The sequence below is a fragment of the Alternaria ventricosa genome (assembly GCF_023758065.1).
Source record: "Alternaria ventricosa strain BMP 2768 chromosome Unknown scaffold_6, whole genome shotgun sequence".
Taxonomy (NCBI): domain Eukaryota; kingdom Fungi; phylum Ascomycota; class Dothideomycetes; order Pleosporales; family Pleosporaceae; genus Alternaria; species Alternaria ventricosa.
Window position 1 is genome coordinate 474035 of NW_026055686.1, and position 19534 is coordinate 493568.

Here is a 19534-nt window from a genome sequence, read left to right on the forward strand (position 1 = left end):
CTTTTTTGGACTGACCCTACTTACGCGATGTTACAGAGTTGAGGTTCATGTAGATCCTGCTTTCGTTCTCTCGTTCAGCGTTCGCTGCGAGGTCCGCGCTCTTCTGGTGGAGGGAACTCCGATGACGATGCCCGGGCATCTGGGGGATCTTCCCGCAGCCGTCGGAGTCCAGGATCGCAGAAACTGTCCTAGGTTCAGCGGCGTCGTTGGAATTACTGAATTCGCAATATCGATGCACCAACAGCTCGCTTCGCACCCGCCAACCCGGACGGTGTCGAGTTGTGGGGACGATGAGGTACTGTAGACGAACGGTTCAGCCTCGCCGAGGGTGCAACGCAGCTTGGCAGTACAGAGATTCGGGACTCTACATAGTCGCTATTTCCGTGGACCTCGATGCACTTGCGCAAGGAACGTTCCTTGTTATTGCGATGAACAGGATTGCAAGGTGTACGAAACTCTACCTCGAGAGTTGCCGTCGTGCATATTGGGAGACATGAAGGATGGCGGCCCAAGCACGTTAGATGGCAGCTGTCCTGTAATTTTGACACTCTAATGCAGACAAATCAAGCTTCATACCTCGTTGTTGGCGTCGCGATCTGCGTCAAGATCTGCAAGGCCTCCAGGCTGCAAGGCGTGCCACAACGTTCTTCCAATTCTCCTAAACTTGACTCTTGTTGTTGAAGCGCTGACAAGTAGTCAAGGCGCATCGAAGCTCGAGACAGCACCAGGCACCCGCAAAAAGGAGTGCACTCAGGGAACGGAACGATTTAAGGTTTGCCGCATTTACCCAGGTTTGCCCAGTCGGAATCCCACGCCATCCCCCAGCTCGGCCGGGTGCATGGCCAATGCTGCAACCCCGAGGAGAAGTAGGGAGCTTGAGCGCTGGCTCAGGGTCTGCTAGCTACAAGTCCAGAACCACTCCGGACGAAAACAATGCCAATGCGAGTCATGCGACCCAAAGGCTGTTGGATTTCGCATGCGCAAATCGAAGCTGATGAGGGGGGGGGGGGAAGGAGATGAGCGTCCGCACGAATTCCCACCACCTAGAAGCCGGCAGCCGTGGTATCTCCGGTTTCACACTCATAGTATAGCTACTTTCGGCACCACTAAACACACAAATTAATTGTCAACTCGAGATGCAGTAAAAGACACCCCGCGGAGCTGATGCTATTATGATCGAACACCCAATCGGCTTGGATGCCACACCAAACCTTAGCGCATCACGATCAAAGACCTAATAAACCCTCGCACTATACCGAGGCTCAGGACGTCATAAGGCAAAGTCCCAAAAAATCTCACCAAGCTACGCCTTCAGCCCAGGACGTCATGAACAGAGGCCTAACAACTTCACATGCCTCACCGAGGCTCAGGATGTCCACGATCAGAGACCAAGTGGACACTATGGGCACACATCAAGAACTTGCTGAATACATATGCCACGCCGAGCCTTGGCGCATCGTGATCAAAGACGCAACGCATTTGCTAGCTACACCTCAGTTCAGGACGTATTGGTGACGACATCGCTCTCAGTACGGCATATGAGACTGTCGAGCAAGACCGCAAGTGACACCTCAGCTCTCGACGTCCTGAGCAAAGGGCGCAACTATCTCACTGTCTACTTGGCACACTGAAGAGCTAAAGGCTCAATAGTCTCACTTCTTCACAACACAGCATGATAGAGGCGAGGATGAAGTTTCAAGAAACCATAATTAGAACTGACTAACTAACAACAACTATCATACAACAATCGTCCCCTGATGGCCACCAACAACAGAAACGCCAATGCTTGCTAAAACTATCGCAGATTTTAAGGTGTGCAACAAAGGAAAACCCGGCTGGTCTAGCCAAAGATGCGCGCGTCCTCCCGTGGCCTTTGGGAGTCGTGGCATGATGATGTGTGTCGGAAAACAACAAAACAAGAACGCTGATTTTTGAACAAGCAAAAACAAGGAATTCATGCCATCATCGGACCAGATACCCAGGTGAAGTTGCAACCATCCAAACCGTCAGTGGAAAGCAGCGCAGACACGCCTGCATTGTAATCCCCACTCTTCCTCTTCCTTCGGCAACAAAAAGGTGTGACCTTCAGACCCCCCGATCTTCCAATCTCTTGTGTTGTCGAAATCCAATGGTGGAGGGGGAAGCAAGCAGGAAACGTCTGCAAACTTCCGTGGCGATGAACGATGACAACGACGACCCAGGTAGGAGGTCGTGGTATCATATGCAAAAAAACAGACAAACAATCTTGAACCAAAGGTGTGAGTAGACATTACTTCGTCTCAACTCATCCCCATAGACATCGTCAAGATGTCTATTTCTTGCCGAGGAGGCCACCGACCATGCTCATGGGACCAGAAGCTCCCTTCTTCTTGTCCTTCTTGTCGCCGCCACCGAGCATGTCGCCCAGGCCGCCGAGACCAAGACCGCCGAGTAGCTTGTTGATACCAAGGCCACCCAGAAGTCCGTTGACGAGACCACCGAGACCAAGACCGTTGAGCAGCTTGCCAACGAGGTTGAGTACACCCGTCAACAGCAGACCAACAGCAGCGATGATCTGGAAGAGGGGCTCAGTGAGCAGGGACCAAAGAGGGTTGAGCTTCTTCTTGGCGTGGGGCATGTCGGAGATCTTCTTCTTCGCGTTGTCGATGGTGGTGACGACGGAGGTGGTGAGCTCCTTGAGGTTGTCGGCGAGCTTGTACTCCTCGGGTGAGGCTTCGCCGGTTTGCTGGCGGCCCTTGGCTTGGGCGGCGATGCGGCCGTCTGGGTCGAGACCGCGGAGCGAGCCGTTGCAGTCGTTGAGGATGCGTGAGCCTTCCTCGATGAGGGGCTTGACGTTGTTGACAAGCTCCTCTTCGTCGAGCTCGTCGCGGGGTGTGCGGTCGGCTTGCTCGATGTGCTGGATGGGTGTTAGTATATGTTCGAGATGGTGATGCATGGGTGAGTAAAACATACCTCAGTAATCTGCTTCATGACAGGCTGGACACGCTGGAGAGTGTCTTCGCAGATGGCAGACATCTTCTTGGCGAGTTCAGAGTCCTCGCGACGCTGCCTCTCCTCGTCGGTCTCATCCTCATCTGGTTCCTCTTGGATGTTCTCCAGAAGAGTGACCTCGCCGACCTTGTTGCCGTCGTTGTCGACAACGTAGCCGTTGTCATCAATCTCGAGACCAGCGCAGTGACCAAGATCACCAGCAGTGAGACGGCCAACAACATCACCGTTCTCGTCGCGGACCTCACCCTCCTTGTTGACACGCATGCCAGCCATGGGGTTGACGCGGCGCTCCTTCTCCTCGGGCTCCCAGCGCTCGGCCTTGCCGATGACGTTGCCGTTCTTGTCGTTGATGTCGCCATCCTCATCGACCTTGTGGCCGACAAGCTTCTTGACATCGCCCTCAGTGACGCGACCGACGATGTCACCAGCGGGTGTCTGGACGGTACCGTCCTTGACCACAGTGGCCTCATCGAAGCCAGCGAAGGGACCCTCGGGTCCTGGGTTCTGACCGTGGGAAAGCTCACCACGTCCGATGACGTTGCCTTCGTTGTCCCAGATCTGGCCCTTGCCGTCAACCTTCTTGCCGGCAAGGGTAGCTGGGTCACCCTCAGCAACGCGGCCGAGAACAGTGCCGCTGGAGTCGACGATGTTTCCAGCCTTGTTAACAGTGCAGCCAGCAAGGGCAGAAAGGTCGACCTCCTCTTCTTCCTCCTCAGACCATGGCTCAGCATGGCCCTTAACATTACCGTACTTGTCGATGATGTCACCGTCTTCATCGACAGTGTGACCCACAAGCCTCTTGGGGTCACCTTCGGTGAGCTGACCGACACGGTTGCCGTCGTTGTCGTCGACAAATCCGTCCTTGACAACACGAAGTCCCTCGAATCCAGCGAATGGGCCCTCCTTGCGCTCGGGGCGCTCGTTGGGAGGAATGATGTCACAGCGACCGACAACCTTGCCGGTGTCACCGTGGATGAGACCATCGCCGTCGGACTTGCGTCCAGCAAGTTCGCCAAGGTTACCCTCAACGAGCTTACCGACGGGAATGCCTTCGCCGTTGACGAGGTAGCCCTGCTTGTTCAAGGTGAGACCGTCGAGAATGGAAAGGTCGGCGGGCTCCTCTTCCTCCTCTTCCTCGAGAGGCTCAGCGTGGCCCTTGACGTTGCCGTACTTGTCAAGAATGTCACCATCCTCGTCTACAGCCATGCCAACAAGACGCTTGGGGTTGCCCTCAACAATCCTGCCGACAGTGTTCTCATCCTCATCAGCAACCATGCCGCCTTGAATGACGCGGAGTCCCTCAAGTCCAGCAAAGATGCCTTCAGGCTTGCTCTCACGCTCGTTCTCGGGGATGAGCTCGCAACGACCGATCTGCTTGCCAGTGTCGTTGAAGATGAGACCCTCTTCGTTGATCTTGCGGCCTGCAAGCTCCTTGGGGTTGCCTTCGACGAGGCGTGCAATAGGCACGCCTTCGTCTCCGATGACGTTGCCTTGCTTGTTGACAGTCTTGCCAGCAAGGATAGACAAGTCCTCAGGCTGCTCCTCTTCAGGAGCCTCCTCCTCGGGCTCTTCGTAGCGTTCAGCGTGGCCGACAACTGATCCCTTCTTGTCAAGGATATCACCGTCCTCATCCACGGAACGGCCAACGAGCTTCTTGGCGTCGCCCTCGGTGACCTGACCAACGCGGTTGCCCTTGTCATCCTCAACGAAGCCATCCTTGACAACGACGAGGCCGTCAAGACCGGCGAAAGGAGCTTCCTCTTCGCCTTCTTCCTGAGGAATGGTCTGGGCGCGGCCAATGACGTTGCCCTTGTTGTCCCAGAACTGACCCTCGGCGTCGCAGGAGGTACCGGACTTGGAAAGCTTCTTCGCGTCACCTTCGGTAAGCTCACCAACGACGTTGCCGTTGGAGTCGATGAGCTTGCCGGACTTGTTGACGGTGAGACCATCAAGGATGGAGAGGGGAGGACGGCCGTCATCTTGAGCCTCCTCAGCAGCGTCTTCGGCATCCTCAGCAGCATCCTGAGCGTCCTCGGCGGCGTCTTGAGCATCTTCAGCGGCATCCTCAGCCTCGCCGACCTTCTGCTCGACCATCTTGGGGAGGGCCTTGACCTTTCCGATGACGTTACCGTCCTTGTCAAGAACCTCACCCTTGTCGTTGATCTTCTTGCCAGCGCACTCGGAAGCCTCGCCCTCGGTAAGCTCACCGATAGGCTCGCCCTCCTCGTCGAGAACCTGGCCCTTCTTGTTGACCTTCAAGCCCTCAAGCTCGTTGATGTCTGGGGTGACCTCAACTTCCTTGACCTCCGGTTCTTCGGGCAGCTCGGAGGCCTCAACCATCTTGGGCAGAGCCTTGACCTTGCCGAGCACGTTGCCGTCCTTGTCGACGACCTCGCCCTTGTCGTTGATCTTCTTGCCGGCGCACTTGGCAGGGTCACCTTCGGTGAGCTCACCAATGGGCTCGCCTTCCTCATCGAGAACTTGGCCCTTCTTGTTGACCTTGAAGCCCTCAAGCTCATCGATCTCGGGGGTGATCTCCTTCATCTCGGGCTCACCCTCCTCTTCGCCCTGCTCCTCCTCAGCCTCCTCGCCTTCAAGGGGCTCGCCGAGCTGCTCCTTGAGCTCCTTGATGGCAGTGAAGGCGGCCTCGCCAGGAACAACGTCGACCTTGCCGATGACATTGCCCTCCTTGTCGAGGACCTCGCCCTGGTCGTTGACCTTCTTGCCAGCGCAGTCGCTGAGCTCACCTTCCTTGAGCTCACCAATCTCCTCGCCTTCAGAATCAAGGACCTTGCCCTTCTTGTTGACCTTGAGGCCGTCCAAGATTCTGGTGTCAAGAGCGCCGGAGGCAGACTCCTTGAGCTTGTCGGCAGCACCCTCAGCGAGTTCGACCGTGCCGAGAACGTTTCCGTCCTTGTCAACAACCTCGCCCTTGTCGTTGACGGTGAGGCCCTTGACGTCGTCGATGTTCTCGAGGTCGCCATCAGCAACGTTGCCAACGACATCGCCATCATCGTTGAGGATCTCTCCTTGGGAGTTGATCTCCATGCCCTCGAGGGCCTCGACGCCTGGAAGTTCATCCTCAACATCAGCAGCTTTCTCCTCAGCACCGTCCTTGGCGTCTTCGGCAGTGGACTTGGCTCCGTCAACGGCATCAGTGACACCCTCGGTGGCATCACCATCTTCCTCGTCCTCATCCTCGTCGTCTTGCTGGTAAGCAGGGAGGTCGGCAGCTTCAGGTGAAAGCTCTGCCTTGGCAATGACGTTGCCATCATCGTCGAGGATCTCGCCGTTCTCGTTGAATTCCTTGCCCTGGATAGCGGATGGGTCGCCGTCGACAAGGTGACCAACGAAGTCACCGTCCTCGTTAAGAATTTGACCGGATCGGTCGGCAGTAAGACCCTTCAAGATGCTGATGTTGGGCATCTTGTCACCGGCCTCCTCAGCCTCGTTGGCCTGCTCCTCAACCATCTCTGGTGTAAGTTCACAGCGGCCGACGAGATCACCATCGTCGTCGAGGATCTCGCCGTTGTCACCGATGGGGTAACCGGCGAGGTCCTCAGCATCACCTTCTACAAGGCGGCCGACGTTCCTGCCATCCTTGTTCTTGATCATGCCCTCCTCGTCAACTTCGAGGCCCTTGAGCATGCTCAGGTCGGGGGTAGCATCCTCGGCGGCGTCCTTGGCGTCGTCGGTAGCATCCTGAGCCTTGCTCTGGGCGTCCTCAGTGGCGTCTCCTGCAGTGCCTTGGGCATCTTCAGTGGCGTCCTCTGCGGTGTCTTGGGCATCTTCCGCTGCGTCTTCAGCAGTGTCCTTTGCGTCGCCAACCTTGGACTCAGCAGTGTCCTTGGCCGACTCGGCAGTGTCCTGGGCGCCCTCAGCGGTGTCCTCCGCAGTTTCCTGCGCATCCTCCGCTGTGTCTTGGGCAGCCTCCTGGACATCGTTGCCAGCATCCTGAGCAGCTCCTTGCGGGTCCTGCTTGGCCTTGCCAGCGAGGTTCGATGCGCGGCCGGCGAGACCGCGAGCACCGCTCAATGCGCCTCCACCAGCTTGCTTGCCGGTGTTAGCGGCCTGCTCGGTGGTCTCTGTCGCATCGTCCTCTGTGTTGTCGGCAGTGTCTTCCGCGGTGTCTTCCGCGTCGTCTCCTGCCTTGTGTGTGGCGTCGTCGCCAGTCTCCTCAGCCTCCTCGTCGGCATCGTTGTCGTCGTCAATGGGCTTGGGGTCGGCCTGCTCTAGTTCGTCACCAGCTTGTGAAACCTTGCCGGTGGTGTCTTCAGCAGCCTCTTCCGCCTTGCCCTTGGCATCTTGGGCAGTCTCCTCGCCCTTTTGCTTGGTGTCCTCGGCGGTGTCTTGTGCCTGGTTCTTGGTGTCCTCAGCCTTCTCCTCTCCTTGCTTCTTCACGTCCTCAGCTTGCTCAGGCACATCGGGGGTGGGGGCGTCCTCCGACTTGGGCTTGTTCAGCTTGGGGGCAGATGATTGTGGCTTTCGTCCGAGCTTGGTAGGGGTGCGGGGGGTGTCACCCTTTCCAGCTGCTGGGGAAGGCATGTTGTTGAATAGAACGCTCGAGACGTTGTAGGAGTTGTCGTGTCCGTGATTCACTGTGTAGGATGAGGTGCTGTAGGAAGTAGCTCGATGATGGCCGCTTCCTGATACGTTGCTTGATATAGACTGAGAGCGTGTAGACCGGGGGGAATGTCTATTAGGGGTTGGGGGGAAAGAGTAGTACGAGTAGTTGTGGGAGGAAAAGTGTTCGTCTGTCATATATCAATTGACGAATGGTTCGTCTTTGTAGGGATCAGAAAGTGTGGAAGGATCACAGAGAAGCAGGCATTTATGATAACTACTCCTCAATTGAGCATGCTGGAACGGATGACGTCGAATGCTGGTTTCCAGGAGCAAGAGCTTGCGCCTCAGTTGTGGAGAGGCAGAGTAAACCTGCTTTGGCGCCATAGTGTGTGCAACGAACAGGAGGAGTATTGCGTCACACTACTCACAAGCTCCAGCCTCGAGCGGGGCGTCAGCGCATCCTGGTGGCATGGCCTCCACTCAGCGTGGTGAGACAAGCGGGTAGCTGCTGCAACAGGGGTGGGAACGGCCTGTGGCTGGAAGTGGGATGGCCTAACATCGTCGATGAACCGCGGAGAGCGGGCTGCTGCCAGGGTTGGAGTTGAATTGCAGCAGGAAGTGGAGCTGAAACGCTCTAGCGAAAAGGCTGCCTACGGTACTCTTCGCACTGGACAAGGTTAGTTTGCAGGAAAGACACCAATGGCATGCAGGAAGTGAGGTTCGGGGGACATGTGTCATCTCAGGTAGGCCAATACCGGGCTGCAGATACGCCTTCGCAAGGAAGAGCGCAGTGCGAAACGAGCTGGTGGAGCAAAAGCACACAGAGTCCAGGCCCGATCGACGGCATCGTGGCTGGCCTTGTCGAGCATCGGGTACGGAATCCCTGGCGGTAGCGATTCCCTCCTATCATTGGGGCGCATGCAGCAGGATGGAGGAGCAAGTCGTGCCGTGTGTGCAAGCAGGTTGCAGCGACGCGTACGATGTTGTCGGGCGCCTGACGTCATGGTGTCGGGAGCTCCCCTGCTCAAACGTCGCTTAGCGGGGTCGTAGCTTCCTTTTGGCGGCCGATCGCTGCATGCTACCAGTCTTCGGTACCACCATCGTGAGCACCACCAGCCATCACCGCGACATGCAAGACGGCATGGGAGATGAGGGACCCTGCGGCGGGCGGAGATCAGGAACGACGGAACTCGGAAGAGTGATGCCGAATAACTTCATGTCCGAAGAGGCCTGCGCTGTGGTCATGGTGAAGTTGGACTGTGCCGCGATGAACGGCGGGGCTCCAGCGCAACGGTCGGGACGTTGGCCGCTCCCAACTGCGAGTGACACCACGCACCGCTAAGAGGCTGCAGCAAACCCAATCGTTCTATTCCCGTGGTACCTAACCTCCGGGCAATTCATTGACCCTGACTTGCAGCTGTTAGCTGTCTACTGTATGTATGCACAACGTGGTTTCGATCACGACAAGCCGTCTCGATCGAGACATGTCCGTCGTACCCATAATTATCCTCGCGCCACAACTGCACAAGCAATTCTGCGCAGACGCACGATCGATCACTTCATCTCAGGTACCCCTATCCTGCCCGCTGCCGAGTCATCCCAAAATAACAGGTTGTCAAACCAAGACACATTTCCCAACCCCCAAAACAAACATGGGAAATCTGGGTCCGTGACGACGCGTATGATGTCAGTCGCCGCCGTTCGTAAGAATGATGGCGGCACGGAACGGGGTCCGCACGCTTGGAAAACAATTGTCCGCCACCGAGTCAAGCCATTACCTGTTTTCTGGTTCCTGGATTCTGCGTTTTCGATAGACGGACGTTGATCGCGCCATAATCGTGCAATGACACGCGCGAACAATGCCACATGCATGCTATCTTTAGGAATGGTATTCGTTCTATACAACTTCAGGTCTACTGATGGTTCTAGGCAAATCGACGAGAGAGGATGTCATGACCACGTGAAATCAATCCGCAGGTAGGAAGGAGGTGAGTATCATGGTCATGCAGGAACAGTAGTAGTCCGCTTCGTAGCTCGCATCGCAGCCAGCCGCTCACACCGCGGGGGCGGACTCCCGACGTCCATCAGGCGCAATCCCATCTTCGACATCTTCCCCCGACTTGCTCAACCACTTCTTCCTCTTTTGCTTAGCGGCCTCCCGTTCTTTGGGTGTCAGGTCGCCGTTCTCACCGCGGTCTCGACTGAGCCTCTTCCATATTCGCCGTCCAAGACTAGTCTGTTTCTTCTCTGCCTCTCTCCTCTCTGCTTCCTGCGCAAGTAACTGCCGTTCTCTTTGCGCGCTTTCGCTCTTATCCTTTTGTTCTTCCACATTCCGTTCGTATTCTTCCGGGTGCACAACCTTTGTCTCTGCTTCCTTGACGTGCTCAACCCCATGCTTGAACTTCTTGCGTGTCTTAACGTAAGCTTCAAGGCCGACGAGGACAGCATACGACCGGGAGATGGAGACACGCGACATGTCTACTCCGTTCTCCTTCATGGAATGTACGAACGCACGGAAGTTCTTCGTCGGCGGTCGGTAGTGGCCGGACAGGGGTGAGAGGCGCCGAAGCTGACCATCCTTGACTCTGATCAGGCCTGCGGCAGATATGCGCGCACCGTGGAGGAACGAGCTGTGCTGGAAAGCACCCGATTGCTTGATCCCGACGTACAGGCGGAAGGATGTGTCGGCTACCTGTGCTTACTTAGTACATCTGGCTGACGGGGGAGAATGCACGTCTTACGAATATCCATGAGTTCGGCTTCACTGAACTACGGAGAAGGTGATTCAGAATAGTCGCGGCTGACACATGTTTGAGCTTCGACACGCCCTTAGCTTTGTTGAGGTCCTCATTGACGTAGTGTTCTGCCTCCTCTGCCTCAGCATCGCTCTCGGACATGGATGAGCTTGAGCTCACGGAGATCATTGAACTTCGTCGTAGGGTCTTGCTTTGTCCAGAGTGGAGCTTTGCTTTGGGACCATAGGCAGGAGTGTCATCGTCGACCGGTACAATACCGTTGACACTATCTTTGTAGTCCATGGTCGTGTTTAGGCGCTCGCCATTCTTCGCCCAGCATAGGCGGCCTTCCTCGTCGATGGTGACCAGGTAGTTCTGACGCTCCTCCCGCGACAAGTAGCGCACGCGCTCTGTGTCAAGCCTCTCTCTAGAGACGGTGGGATGCTCAAAGTGCCTACCCTCGCCATGGTCGAGCCAGTAGAAGAAGTTCTCGTGGGTATCCGCCTTCTTCCATTGCTCGTGGTAGGCTCTCAGATTACTGCCGTAGCGATGCTTCTGGTCCACCATCTCCAGGAAGTACTGGAGGTCCATCATCTTGGCAGTCTTCTCGCGCTCCGCCTTGGACTCGTTCTGCTTCCGTCGTTGTTCCGTGTGGTTCTCGGGCGCATCTTCGTCGTCCGTCTCTGAGGCATCGTGGGGATCGTCAGCGCCCGCTCGTCGCGCAATCTCGCCGACTCGTTTCCACTTCTCGCGCGCTGCTATGGAGTTCGCTCGTTCACGTGCTTCGGGGGTAGTGAGGTTGTCGCGCAGAGCCGCGTCTTCCGAGCGCGGCTTCGGCTTCGTTGCATTGCGCCATTTCGCTTGAGAGGTTTAGCTTGGGCGCAGTAGAGATCATGGTGGACTGCTAACCGTCGCGTATCGCCTGTTATCATTAGCCACACATCTCCCAGGTAGTGCGAACGTCTCCGACCTCTGCCCACCGTGCGCTAGCATCGAGGCCCATGCCTTGAAGCTGCCTGCGCTCCCGATAGCCGCGATAGTTGCGCTGGATCATCTGTGCGGCTTGCGCTTGCTCATCTGTCCCCATGTCCGACTTGCGAGCCGCGACATCGTGGGCGCTGACCATTCTGGCTCCGTCGACATATATGTGGCGCAGGACATTGAATCACAGAGTGGAGGTGGGAGGCTTGACAGCTGGAATTTGGTGGGGCTAGTGAAGTCGCACCCCTGCTGTTCGGCTTTTCGGCAGTGGCCGCGTCATCGCGCAGCACCCAGTAAGGGAACACCACCATCTTTCACCAACGGCTATAACAACGGAAACTATCGCTTGCAATCATCTGAGGGCATGTCATTGTCGCTCGCTATGTAACAGCATTTTGTGATATGTACGCCGTAGCGCAAGTCCCCAGGTCGAGTAGAGCATGGTTTGTTTCCAACCCCCCGTGTTGCTCCGCAGAATGGCGGACACCGATTTGTGTAGATCAATGATGAACATAGCTTCGAATACGTCGCGAGATCTCACATCCCCTCCAGGACTCAACTCAATTTCTGTATTCCCAAGCTCGATTTATGGTACCAACTCCCAACTCGACGAATCGATAAGTCGTGTCTACCAGGTAGGCTAGCTCATCTGCGCCACAGCTGGGATATTACTCCCGATCCATGGAGGGCTGCGAAGGACCTCTTCCGTCATCATGCTGATCCCAGCCCCTATTAACTTCCATTGTCGACCTTTCGAACTTTGAACATCCCTCACATTTATCTCGCAAATTTAAATCACCACCATGACGGAAACATCAGCCTTGAAGCGCGCAGCTTCCGAAGACCCCGACGTATCGAGCGAGCCATCTAATGGCGTGAAGAAAGCCAAGAAAGTCGGCACTACGGACCCAACAACAGCAACAGCGGAGCTAGAGAGTATTGGAGCTACAGAATCCGCCCCAACTCGCGGTGGACCACAAGACGATGTTGCATTGCAGCAGAAAGATGCGACATCTAAAGAGATCAATGAGAATAGCGGCAAAGAAGTACAGCAACCCAAGACAATCGCTCCAGTGCCCGAACCCACCAAAGCAGACGGCGAAGACGAGGACGAGGACGACGAGGACGAGGACGACGAGGACGAGAGCGAAATAGAGAAATCAGTTTCGCCTGACGGTAGCGACGAGGACTACGATTCCGAAGAAGATGGCGATGACGAACCTTACGGTTACGGTCTTGAACGCGACCCCGACCAAGGTGGTCTGGCGATGCCACCCGGCCTTGACGACGAAATTGATGAGTTGGCGAATGATTATTAAATCTCGAAGCAAGGTGATCAGTTTGATGAGTACGCGGGAAAGTGTGGCAAGGATGTCATTCATGAGGCGGTATGTTTAGCAAGCGACTCGGATGCCATTGAGGAAACATCTGACCGGCAACGGGCAGGACTGGATATCGATATAGGTGACTTTTGATCTCATTATGTGTACTTCAGGCCCGCGTGCTTTCGCAGGACGTTGCCATCGCTATTCGTATGTATCAAGATGTTGACATCTTATTCTCAGTTATGCATGGCTGCTCTTAACCACGTGAAGTATATGTACCTTGTACTTTCCCTCTCAATTTATCTGTGTACCTAATGTGCTGTGACGGTTCACCTGTGTTGTCGCAGTACATTCAGTGCATGTTTCAAAAAGGCAGTTACGACGCGGAGAATTGTTTTGTTCCTTTCCATGTCGACACTTGGTGCCTTCGTTCTCATCGGGAAAGAGCCGCTATCAGAGTCGTCCGATCTCATCGTTTGCACCTGCACTTTCCTTCCACACGCGATCCCGCGACGTCATCGTCACAGATAAAGCACGCAAACACAAACAACCACCTCACCTTCTTCTCCACAGCTTCAACCCACCGCTTTTTCCACTCAAGCATCACCTACAGCCCTACCCCTATCAGTCACCATGAGCGACATCCTCAGCGAGAAGGTGTCCTCCGATGCGAGCAGTGATGCTACGACGCTTTCGCAGCGCTTCCAAGACCAGTTGGAAGCTATCCTCAAGAAGCTGAGAAAAGATCCGAGCACCATCACAGCCGAGGAAGCTCGTATTCTATCTGAGAACGTCCCTACACGTGACGACAGAGCGGTCCGCATTATCTCTGCCGTCGAATCCCTAGCTATTGCTAACAAGGTGTGGATTAGAAGGGATCCAGTCAAGCTCAGGCTCCTCATCGTTCCCTGCTGATGGCCGCCAAGGACCTGCATATCGCTGTAGATGGCAGCCCTGACGAGGCGACCACCGAGGTTCTCCGCGTTGCCCAGAGCATCGTTAGCAGTACGTACCTCCTTCCACATCTCATCCCGCTTAAGCCTTCGCTCTATGTCAAGACAAGTACTGATGATATGCAGAACTGCAAAATGCCGTCGGCCATACCAATGCTCCTCATCCTGAAGTCGAAGCTGAGCTCCAGGAGGAAATCGCTAAGATCGAACCCAAGATTGCGCAAGGCACTGTCACCAAAGCTGAAGCCGATCACCTCCACTCTCTCGAGGCCCGTGCCCATGGTCATACCGAGAAGGGTGGCATCGCCGCTGTCGCGCAGTCTGTTGCGGCCAGACGTGAGCGTCAACTGTCACTGAGCAGCAGCACTGGATCCATCTTGAGTCCTGTCAACGGAAGATCTCGTGCCAACAGTAGGAACTACACATCACCTCAGCAAAGGTCTCGCCAAGAGAGGGAAGATGACACCCACAACGCGGAGATGACTATGAGACCTAAGATCGAGGCAGACAATGCCGCAGCATCGGAGATGGACAATCCAAAGTCTCTCGACGCTTGTGCTGACAGTGGCACCGAGGAACATGTATGCTTGGGGCTCTGTGTATCCCGCGCCAACGACGGAAGTGCTCGCGCCAGCGATGAACGTCCCCGCCCCAGTGGCGAGAGCATCCACTCCCGTGACACACTCTCTGGCTTCAACCATCACGGGGATTTACACAACGGTGATTCCAAGACAGAGAACGGCTTCTCCACTCAACCAAACCCCAAAACGAGCCAGTCGCAAGAGACGCCCACCCACAGCCACACTGAGAAGAGTGGCCTCAGCCCCACTGCACAGGCCTTCGTCTCCCGTAGACGACAAGAGTCCCTCAGCGACGTGTCCAACTCTTCCGCGACTAAGCACCACAAAGAGCAGTCACAGCCCGACAAGGACCTTAACAAGGTTGATGAGGAACTAGAGATCAACGAGCACGACATCTACGTGAAGAGCCTTGTGCAGGACGGTCATGGTCGAGCGGACGAGAACGGAAAGCTTCTGGCTGAGTCAAGCTACGACGCGGACGATCGATGAGGGAGTGAGACATGAGGGTGGCATGATAGGTGTGTTCATGAATGTCGGAGACGTATCTAAGATGGTAGAGGAGTAGGTGATATTCGAGATTCACTATAGCCGGATAAGGGCAGGTGGCATAGAGGTCACGAACCTATACGTAGATGACCCATCCGCTGGACACTTTAACGAACCACAATTCGCCCTCTCAACCCACAGAACAACACTGCACTAATTTCTAATGTGAACACATCTACCGAATATCACGTCCCAACGCTTGACTACTTCGTGTGCACTCAGCAGAAGTAAGGTCTATGGTATCAATTCCTACATGCCTACTCAACAAGCCGCTAAATGCATGACAAGGTCCCCTCCAGTGCACTCTCCATCCCCTCACTTGATCTCTGTCTTGGCCATCATATCCGCCAAATCGTCAACCTTCTTATCCTTCTCCTGGCCCACATTACTCTCCTCAGCCTCGTTGTTCGCCGCGACCTGTCTCGCAGCCTTCTCCTCGACCTCAACACCCTCCTCGTCATCATCAGCATCCCCACGCTTCTCCTCTGCATCACTCTCCTCCTCGTCTTCGTCGTCGTCATCCAACTCGTCCAGTTCGTCGAGACCCCAGTATTCTTCGTCGTCCGCATTCTCACCACTCTCCTCTTTCCGCGCATCGAGGACATCGCGCAGTTTCTCGATACTGGGGTCCTCCTCGTCGAACTTGTTGCCGTTGATCTCGACGCGACGGAGCGCAGGGAGTGCGGTGTGAGACGCGGAGGCGAGGCCAGCGAGGCCCTTGGCGTTGATGTCGTTGAACTGGAGGCGCAGGACTTCAACCTTTTTGTTGTTGCCCTTCTCTAGTGCAGCGGCGAGTGCGACGCCGCCCCGGCCGCTGAGTAGGCAGTCGCCTACGCCGAGTTCGCGGAGCTCAGTCCAGTTGCCGACGGCGCTGCTGAGAGCCTTTGCGCCCATGGCTGTGAAGGTGTTGTCCTGGAGGTCGAGAGTATCTAGTTTGGAGAGGTGGGCGAGGCCGTTGGTGATGAGGTGTGAGATACCCTCCTGACGGATACCGTTCTGCGTCATCTTGATGGTCTTGACGCCCGTGTTGGCGGCGTAGGCTTTTGCCCATGCGCCCATGCTGCCGTTCTCCAGGCGGTTGCGACCGCAGATTACGAGTTCGAGGTCGGGAACTTCCTTGCCGTCTGCGCGCGCCGCGGCCTTCTTGGCGGCGAGTGCGGTGAGTGCATCTGCGACGAGGACACCGGCTGCGGGTCCGAGACCGTTGTTGTTGAGGTATAGGTAGCGGAGTGGGGTGTGTTGCGACAGGAAGTCTACGAGCGGGGCAACCGTGTTGAGGCCGAACGCGTTGTCGGAGAGATCGACGGTGTGGAGGTTTGGTAGTGTGAGGAGTGAGGTGAGGAGGTGGGATAGCGCGGGTGGGATCTCAGAGAGGAGACGCGAGGTGAAGATGTCGGCGAGGTTTGCGACCTGGAATTTGTGTCAGTCAGTCTGTCTTTAACGTCGCAGCGCCGATGAGCGGGGTGGTGAACGTACCTGGAGGTTCTTCTTGCTCTCCAAGACCTTTGCAAGCGCCTCGCTGGCTCCAATACCCAGAGTGTTGCCCAAGAACTTGATCTCCTCTACATCGTCGTTGCTCTTGAGATCCTGGATGTGCGGCTCAATATCCTCGGCGGTGGTGAGTTTGAGGCCCTTGCCCTCGATAGAAAAGATCTTTGCGCCAGCCATGTCTTCGCACGCCCCGTTGCAAGTTACAGTGAGGATATAGTAGCGGAAGGCAGCACAACAGGGGGGCGGGTTTGTTGTTTATACTTTATAGTGTGAGTCGTGGGGCGCAAAACGTAGTGGGGTTGATTGAGATTCATTGTCTAGAACCCCCTGTCGCCTGCAGGGTTGGTTTTAGCCGAACCGTGGAAGCCTCGTGTGGCGTATTGGAGCGCCGCGGGAGTCCGATGACATGATCTGGGAACTTTTGCGATTGCTAAGCATCTTCAAGTCTCCTCCACCACACACCCACACTCACAATGTCGTCAGGTATGCTTGCGTTCTGATGATGGCTTGTATGCGACGCAGGGTAGCTAATTGATGGCGTTCTAGCACCGCCGACCGCTGCCAACATGGGCTCAGACCTCAAAGACACCGCCGCGCCAGCGAAGGTTAAGCGTGAGTTTGTACCCAACTTCTACCTGCTGACCAAGTACTGACTATCGAATAGCATGCTGCGTCTGCACAGACCAGAAGGCTAAACGCGACGAATGCATGCTCTTCTCGACATCGAACGACCCCCAGAAAGAGTGCTTCACCCTCGTCGACGACTACAAGAAGTGCATGGCTGGATACGGCTTCAAGATATAGCGCAATGAGGGACGGAAATGTATACGACATGTACAACACAAGCATATGGGTGGCGTTGCGCATGATTCGCGTTTTTAGATTCGGTGTACAATACTATACATGAGGAACCGGAATCTTCCCTCCAAATCTACCTGGGTATCTTGAAGAAGTGCTGAAGTGCACTAACGAACATCCACCAACCTTTTACTGCGTCTTGCTCTTTTCTCCTCCAAACAACTCACTCTTAACAACAAGTCGCCACAAGCACCACAGGTAGCAAATACCAAAGCCACCCGTCCCAACAATCGCGTTCGCAACAACCCAGAGGTCCGGTTTGTCGCTTGGGGGAGGGTAAAAGGCCTCCGCAACATGCCACCCAATCATGGCCATGTAGATGTTGAGGTGGAGAATCTTGCTGAAGACATTCAGTCCACCCCGGCTGCCTTCGTGGTAGGCCGAGAAAGAAACAGGTGGGAGACCAAGAAGATAGGCCCACAAGAGGGATATGACAAAGTACGGAACTCGTAGCTCGTCTCTCTTGAGCAACGGGAACATTGTCCAAACGCCAAGCATGTTCGCAAGACCAACCCACGCGCGAGTGGAGGGCAGCAAACCATCTTTTCCGCTGAGAAGCAGTGTCATTGGCAACAGCGGAAGCAAGACATTCTTCTCGTGCACTTGGTATGAACAGAGGAAGAAGCCCCAGGAGACCGCCGCGAACGCCAGTGGAAGAAGCTGCTTCTTAGGCTTGACAAAGATGACCAAACATGGTGGCAGAATCGCAGCGGTCGTGGCGAGTAGCGCGAGACGCTGAAGTAGCTCGATCGGATAGCGATGAAGCTTGTGGAAAGTATGGATAGTGCACCAGATATTGGCAACCTTGTCCTCGAATAAACCACGGGAGAAGGGAAAGATGCGGTGGATCGCCTGTCCCATCTCCAAAACATATGGGTAGTACCAGGCGTTCATATTCCACGGCGTCATGAACCATCTCAAGGTCAGCAGTGGGGGCGTCTCCAAAGGATCGTAATTGAAGCGGGTATAGCTGTCGTATGCGACACCCATCAAGAACGGCAGAAATAGCACGGCAAATGCGGCCACGGTAGTCAGCGCGATCGCAAGGAACCGCACGATGTTGATCCTGGGGAAGAGACAGATGCCCAGCAGGTATGCGAAGACCGCAGGCGCATAGAACAATGCCATCTGCTTGAATCCAAGCGCACCGACAAAGAAGACGCATCCCCACAGCGGTCTTCCAGCGATCATGCTTGAGAGCGTTGCGACTGCAAAACCAAGCATGACCGTGTTGTACTGGAAGTGCCCATGGTCAATCAATATGGTCCCCGGTTGCATCAGGATAGCAACCAGCGCAATTGACGACTCCCAAATATTGACTCCTTCTAGTCGCGAGTATCGGCGGAGGAAGATAATCGTCGCGGGAACGTAGATGAGGTACTCGGATACGAAGACGGTGGCTCGCATGTATATCTTGAGGGAAGGGTCATCGAGCGCCCGCGACTCGTCGAGAGCGAACCATTTCGAATTGATGGCAGAACCACTGCAACCATTAGTACTTGTATTTGATATCCAATGCTCCAACATACATGACACCCAGTATCCAGCTATGATAAGCAGTCAATGGTGGGTAATCCAGTCCCCACCACTGCAAGTCATAAAAGTACCATTTCGACACGGGCAGGTGTTTGGTGATTTCCATCCAATGCCGCTGGGCCTCAAAGTCACCATGCATTGGCGGTGACTGGAATCCAGAATAGCCCCACAAACTGACAGTCCATCTGAACAGGCCAACTGCCATCAAGATGAGGGGTATCGTGACCCATTGCGAGACGGTGCCCTTGGCTGGCCAGAGAAACGCGACGAGAGGAAACGCGGGCTTCCGTGCGTTGGTCGAGTGGTCGAGATCAAGCGTGCCGTGTGCGACTTGGGCAAGAGAGCCCTCTCCGATATTTCGCCGCCGTCGCGGTTTATGGGCTGCTGGAGATGCCATGCTGGAGCTGCCTAGGTGAGCTTGGTGAGGGCCCGGACGGAATCGAGGACTCGTGGCGGAGATTCTACGCTTTACCGCTTCTGCGCTAGCTTGTGCCCTGCATTTGAGCCCTTGAAGAGTTCGATACCCAGATCTCTTTGGACGAAGAAGAGTCAGCGTCCCTGGTCCAGGCTGTTACCTAGACTAGCTGCTCTGCAGCTTTGGTTCTTGATGGAGTAGTAACCTATGCATCACGTTGTAGGTGATTGAAGCTGCCAAAATCACATAGATGTCGCGGCCTGATCAAGCTGCTCACAGCAGCATGCCGAGGCCACAGTGGACATTCTCGGCAAACATTCTGTCTGGGATCAATCTGTTTTGCTGCTGCGTATACTGTAGACCATGTGGTGCTCTCTAATAAAATTTCGTGCAAGGTAGCCTCTCTGTGAGTAGACGTACCGGAGTCCTGAACTTCAAACCGCCAATTTTCCGACATTTCCACACAGAAATCATCGTATGTGCTTTCCATCTCAATGAGTCCCAGTCTTCTCGAGACCCTGAGATCTCGCCTGGAGGAAATACCGCCGTCGCCGTT

At 55.3% G+C, this 19534-nt stretch overlaps 7 protein-coding genes across 7 annotated transcripts; 3 read left to right on the plus strand and 4 right to left on the minus strand.

The window, feature by feature from the left end:
* Positions 1-2311: 2311 nt before the first annotated feature.
* Positions 2312-7536, minus strand: J4E93_004243 (uncharacterized protein; the record flags this gene model as incomplete). Its single annotated transcript, XM_049342171.1, has 2 exons — positions 2312-2896; positions 2953-7536. The coding sequence occupies 2 exons, from the start codon at positions 7534-7536 to the stop codon at positions 2312-2314; spliced, it is 5169 nt and encodes a 1722-aa protein (XP_049200323.1).
* Positions 7537-9610: 2074 nt separating this feature from the next.
* Positions 9611-11418, minus strand: J4E93_004244 (uncharacterized protein; the record flags this gene model as incomplete). The annotated part of the gene is made up of 3 exons (XM_049342172.1): positions 9611-10249; positions 10299-11152; positions 11232-11418. 3 exons carry the CDS (start codon positions 11416-11418, stop codon positions 9611-9613), a joined length of 1680 nt encoding a protein of 559 aa, XP_049200324.1.
* Positions 11419-12076: 658 nt separating this feature from the next.
* Positions 12077-12592, plus strand: J4E93_004245 (uncharacterized protein; the record flags this gene model as incomplete). The annotated part of the gene is made up of 1 exon (XM_049342173.1): positions 12077-12592. The coding sequence occupies one exon, from the start codon at positions 12077-12079 to the stop codon at positions 12590-12592; it is 516 nt and encodes a 171-aa protein (XP_049200325.1).
* Positions 12593-13231: 639 nt separating this feature from the next.
* Positions 13232-14621, plus strand: J4E93_004246 (uncharacterized protein; the record flags this gene model as incomplete). Its single annotated transcript, XM_049342174.1, has 3 exons — positions 13232-13414; positions 13471-13603; positions 13678-14621. The coding sequence occupies 3 exons, from the start codon at positions 13232-13234 to the stop codon at positions 14619-14621; spliced, it is 1260 nt and encodes a 419-aa protein (XP_049200326.1).
* A 372-nt stretch (positions 14622-14993) lies between these two features.
* J4E93_004247 (uncharacterized protein) lies at positions 14994-16346 on the minus strand (the record flags this gene model as incomplete). Its single annotated transcript, XM_049342175.1, has 2 exons — positions 14994-16088; positions 16155-16346. 2 exons carry the CDS (start codon positions 16344-16346, stop codon positions 14994-14996), a joined length of 1287 nt encoding a protein of 428 aa, XP_049200327.1.
* Positions 16347-16735: 389 nt separating this feature from the next.
* On the plus strand, positions 16736-16973 carry J4E93_004248 (uncharacterized protein; the record flags this gene model as incomplete). The annotated part of the gene is made up of 2 exons (XM_049342176.1): positions 16736-16781; positions 16852-16973. 2 exons carry the CDS (start codon positions 16736-16738, stop codon positions 16971-16973), a joined length of 168 nt encoding a protein of 55 aa, XP_049200328.1.
* Positions 16974-17156: 183 nt separating this feature from the next.
* On the minus strand, positions 17157-18960 carry J4E93_004249 (uncharacterized protein; the record flags this gene model as incomplete). The annotated part of the gene is made up of 2 exons (XM_049342177.1): positions 17157-18510; positions 18557-18960. The coding sequence occupies 2 exons, from the start codon at positions 18958-18960 to the stop codon at positions 17157-17159; spliced, it is 1758 nt and encodes a 585-aa protein (XP_049200329.1).
* Between the last annotated feature and the right edge of the window lie 574 nt (positions 18961-19534).